The sequence below is a fragment of the Cebus imitator genome, unplaced genomic scaffold (genome assembly GCF_001604975.1).
Source record: "Cebus imitator isolate Cc_AM_T3 unplaced genomic scaffold, Cebus_imitator-1.0 Scaffold53, whole genome shotgun sequence".
NCBI lineage: Eukaryota > Metazoa > Chordata > Mammalia > Primates > Cebidae > Cebus > Cebus imitator.
In genome coordinates, this window is record NW_016107368.1 from 2,323,053 (window position 1) to 2,325,640 (window position 2,588).

Sequence of the window (2,588 nt, forward strand, 5' to 3'; positions counted from 1 at the left end):
GAGTTGGACAGTCTTGTTGCCCAGGCTAGAGTGCATGGTACAGTCTCTGCTCGCTGCAACCTCCGCCTCCCGGGCTCAAGCTATTCTCCTGCCTCGGCCTCCTGAGTAGCTGGGATTACAGGTGCCCACCACCACGGCCAGCTAATTTTTCTATTTTTAGTAGATACAGGGTTTCACCATGTTGGTCAGGCTAGTCTCAAACTCCTGACCTCAGAAGATCAACCCACTTTGGCCTCTGAGAGTGCTGGGATTATAGGCATGAGCCACCACACCTGGCCCTTCCCTGTATCTTAAAATTTTTCAGAAGTTTTCTCTCTGTGAGAATGTATTAACACATAGGAATATTAAAATAAGAAGAAACAGCATTTTAATGGTAAACACATAGTTTCACGGTATAGTTAGGACATAAGTATCAGAAAAACAATCTTTTTATATAGCTGTCCCTCAGTAGTATTTGGGATTGGTTCCAGGACTCCCACTCATACCAAAATCCGTGATGCCCAAATCTCTTAAGTAAAAAGGTATAGTATAGTCAGCCCTCCCTATCTGTGGGTTCTGCATTCACAGATAGGGAGGGTAGACCATATGAGGTTTGCTTATCTTCTTTAATCTTTACTATGGTAATCCCCTAAGAAGATAGGAACCTTAGTACCTATTAAGTGTTTGATAAATGAGTAACTAAATGCAGCACCCTAAAATAATTAACAGTTTTTGTCCCATCTATAACTGAATTGTACTATATGTGAAGTTATAATATTAAGCTAGTTTTCAATTATACAGATTGCTAGTTTTCAATTATACAGATTATCTTCATTGTCTTATGTAGATAAAGTACCAAAATTCATAACCAATTTATAATCTGTGTTTAGAGGGTGATGAAGAAGATGAAGCTAATAAAATTGAGGCCTTACATAAAAGAAGGAATTTACTTGCTGCTTTCAGCAAACTTATCATTTATGACATTGTTGACATGCATGCAGCTGCAGACATCTTCAAACACTACATGAAGGTATAGTTACATATTCTTATTTTTCTCCTTCCTCTAACTTGCAGAGAAATTTGCAATTTAAATGAAAGGATGATGACAGAAGCTAAAACTGACAACTATTCACCTATGTAATGTGGATGATGTTCTGATAGTTTCTCTCTTTTATGTAAGCTTTTTATCAGTCTGTACCATTATATCAGTTCCATTGAGTGAGAGTTCCAGCATTTATATGAAAGAACATACCTTCTAGTTACTTTCATTTTCATAAGCACCATTTTGTTCCTGAGAAAAAGCAGTGCTCAGAACTCTTCTTGATGTGGCCTGGCAGGCACAGATGGGAGGGAATACTTCTCAGTTCTATTTAGAATATTGTATGTACCATTTGATCTACTTGTGTCATCATGTTTGGGTGTGGTCCAGTTCCAGTTGTAATATAGTAGCTGATTTATCATATTTTGCTGAACAACTGCACTGTGATGAGTAATGTGCTGGTAGCCAGAGGTTTAAGTAAGACATGATTTCTGCAATAAAGAGCTTACAGATTAAGAGTTAACTAACTGAACATAATATAATGTAATGTAACATACTGATAATGAATGACTGCCATGTGTTCATGCCATTTATATTTGAGACACTGTTGTAAGACTTTCACATTATTGTTGATCTTTGTAGTAACCCTGTGATGTAAGAAATAGTATCCTCATTTACAGATAAGGAAACTAAGGCTCAAGAGGTAAACCTTCCAGGGTTATACGCAACTATTAAAGTAACAGAAACTGGGATTTTATTTTACGCTTGCCTAACTTCAAAGCTTAGCTCTTTTCACTGGACCACAAAGACTCAGCATGATTATTGTTGTGATAGATGTATAAATTACTAACACCAAATAGAGAGACAGACTTAAGTGAGAGGAGCCAGAGAAGACTTCCTAAAGCTAATGTGTAAACAGAGTTATATGGATGAATAGGAGCTTACTAGATTAGCATGGGAAGGAAGACAAGTCCTTGCCAAGACAGCAACATAAATATGCCTGCTTGTTTCAGCTCATTTTTCTCTACTTAGTTCACAAAGAAATCATGAAAGAACTTGTCAAACTAATGATTGATATCCAAATAGAGTGTCATATTTGCATGTTGAACCTTTCTAAAAGAAAATGTCGTGATCTGTTAATAAACTTCTGCTTGCTCCCAGTGACATTTTCCTTTCCAAGTATTCACAGGCATTACATTTAATAGTGTATTCTGGGCCGGGCACTGTGGCTAATGCCTGTAATCCCAGCACTTTGGGAGGCTGAGGCGGATGGATCACGAGGTCAGGACCATCCTGGCCAACATGGTGAAACCCTGTCTCTACTAAAAATACAAAAAATTAACTGGGCGTGGTGGCACATGCCTATAATCGCAGCTACTCAGGAGGCTAAGGCAGGAGAATCGCTTGAACCAGGGAGTCAGAAGTTGCAGTGAGCCAATATCACGCCACTGCACTTCAGCCTGGCAATAGATTGAGACTCTGTCTCAGAAAAGAAAAAAAAAAAAGAAAAATTCCTAAAGCTCTATATGCCCACAAAACTAATATTATGAAACTGAGGGCTTTCCTTATG

At 38.2% G+C, this 2,588-nt stretch overlaps 1 protein-coding gene across 1 annotated transcript in view; it reads left to right on the forward strand.

Moving 5' to 3' along the window:
• The window catches only part of STAG1 (stromal antigen 1), a 410,571-nt gene that overhangs the window by 375,852 nt on the left and 32,131 nt on the right, over positions 1–2,588 (forward strand). Inside the window, exons 25-26 of the mRNA XM_017528196.1 lie at positions 870–1,014; positions 1,800–1,854. Coding sequence (XP_017383685.1) covers positions 870–1,014; positions 1,800–1,854 — 200 coding nt within the window. The remainder of the gene's footprint in view (positions 1–869; positions 1,015–1,799; positions 1,855–2,588) is intronic.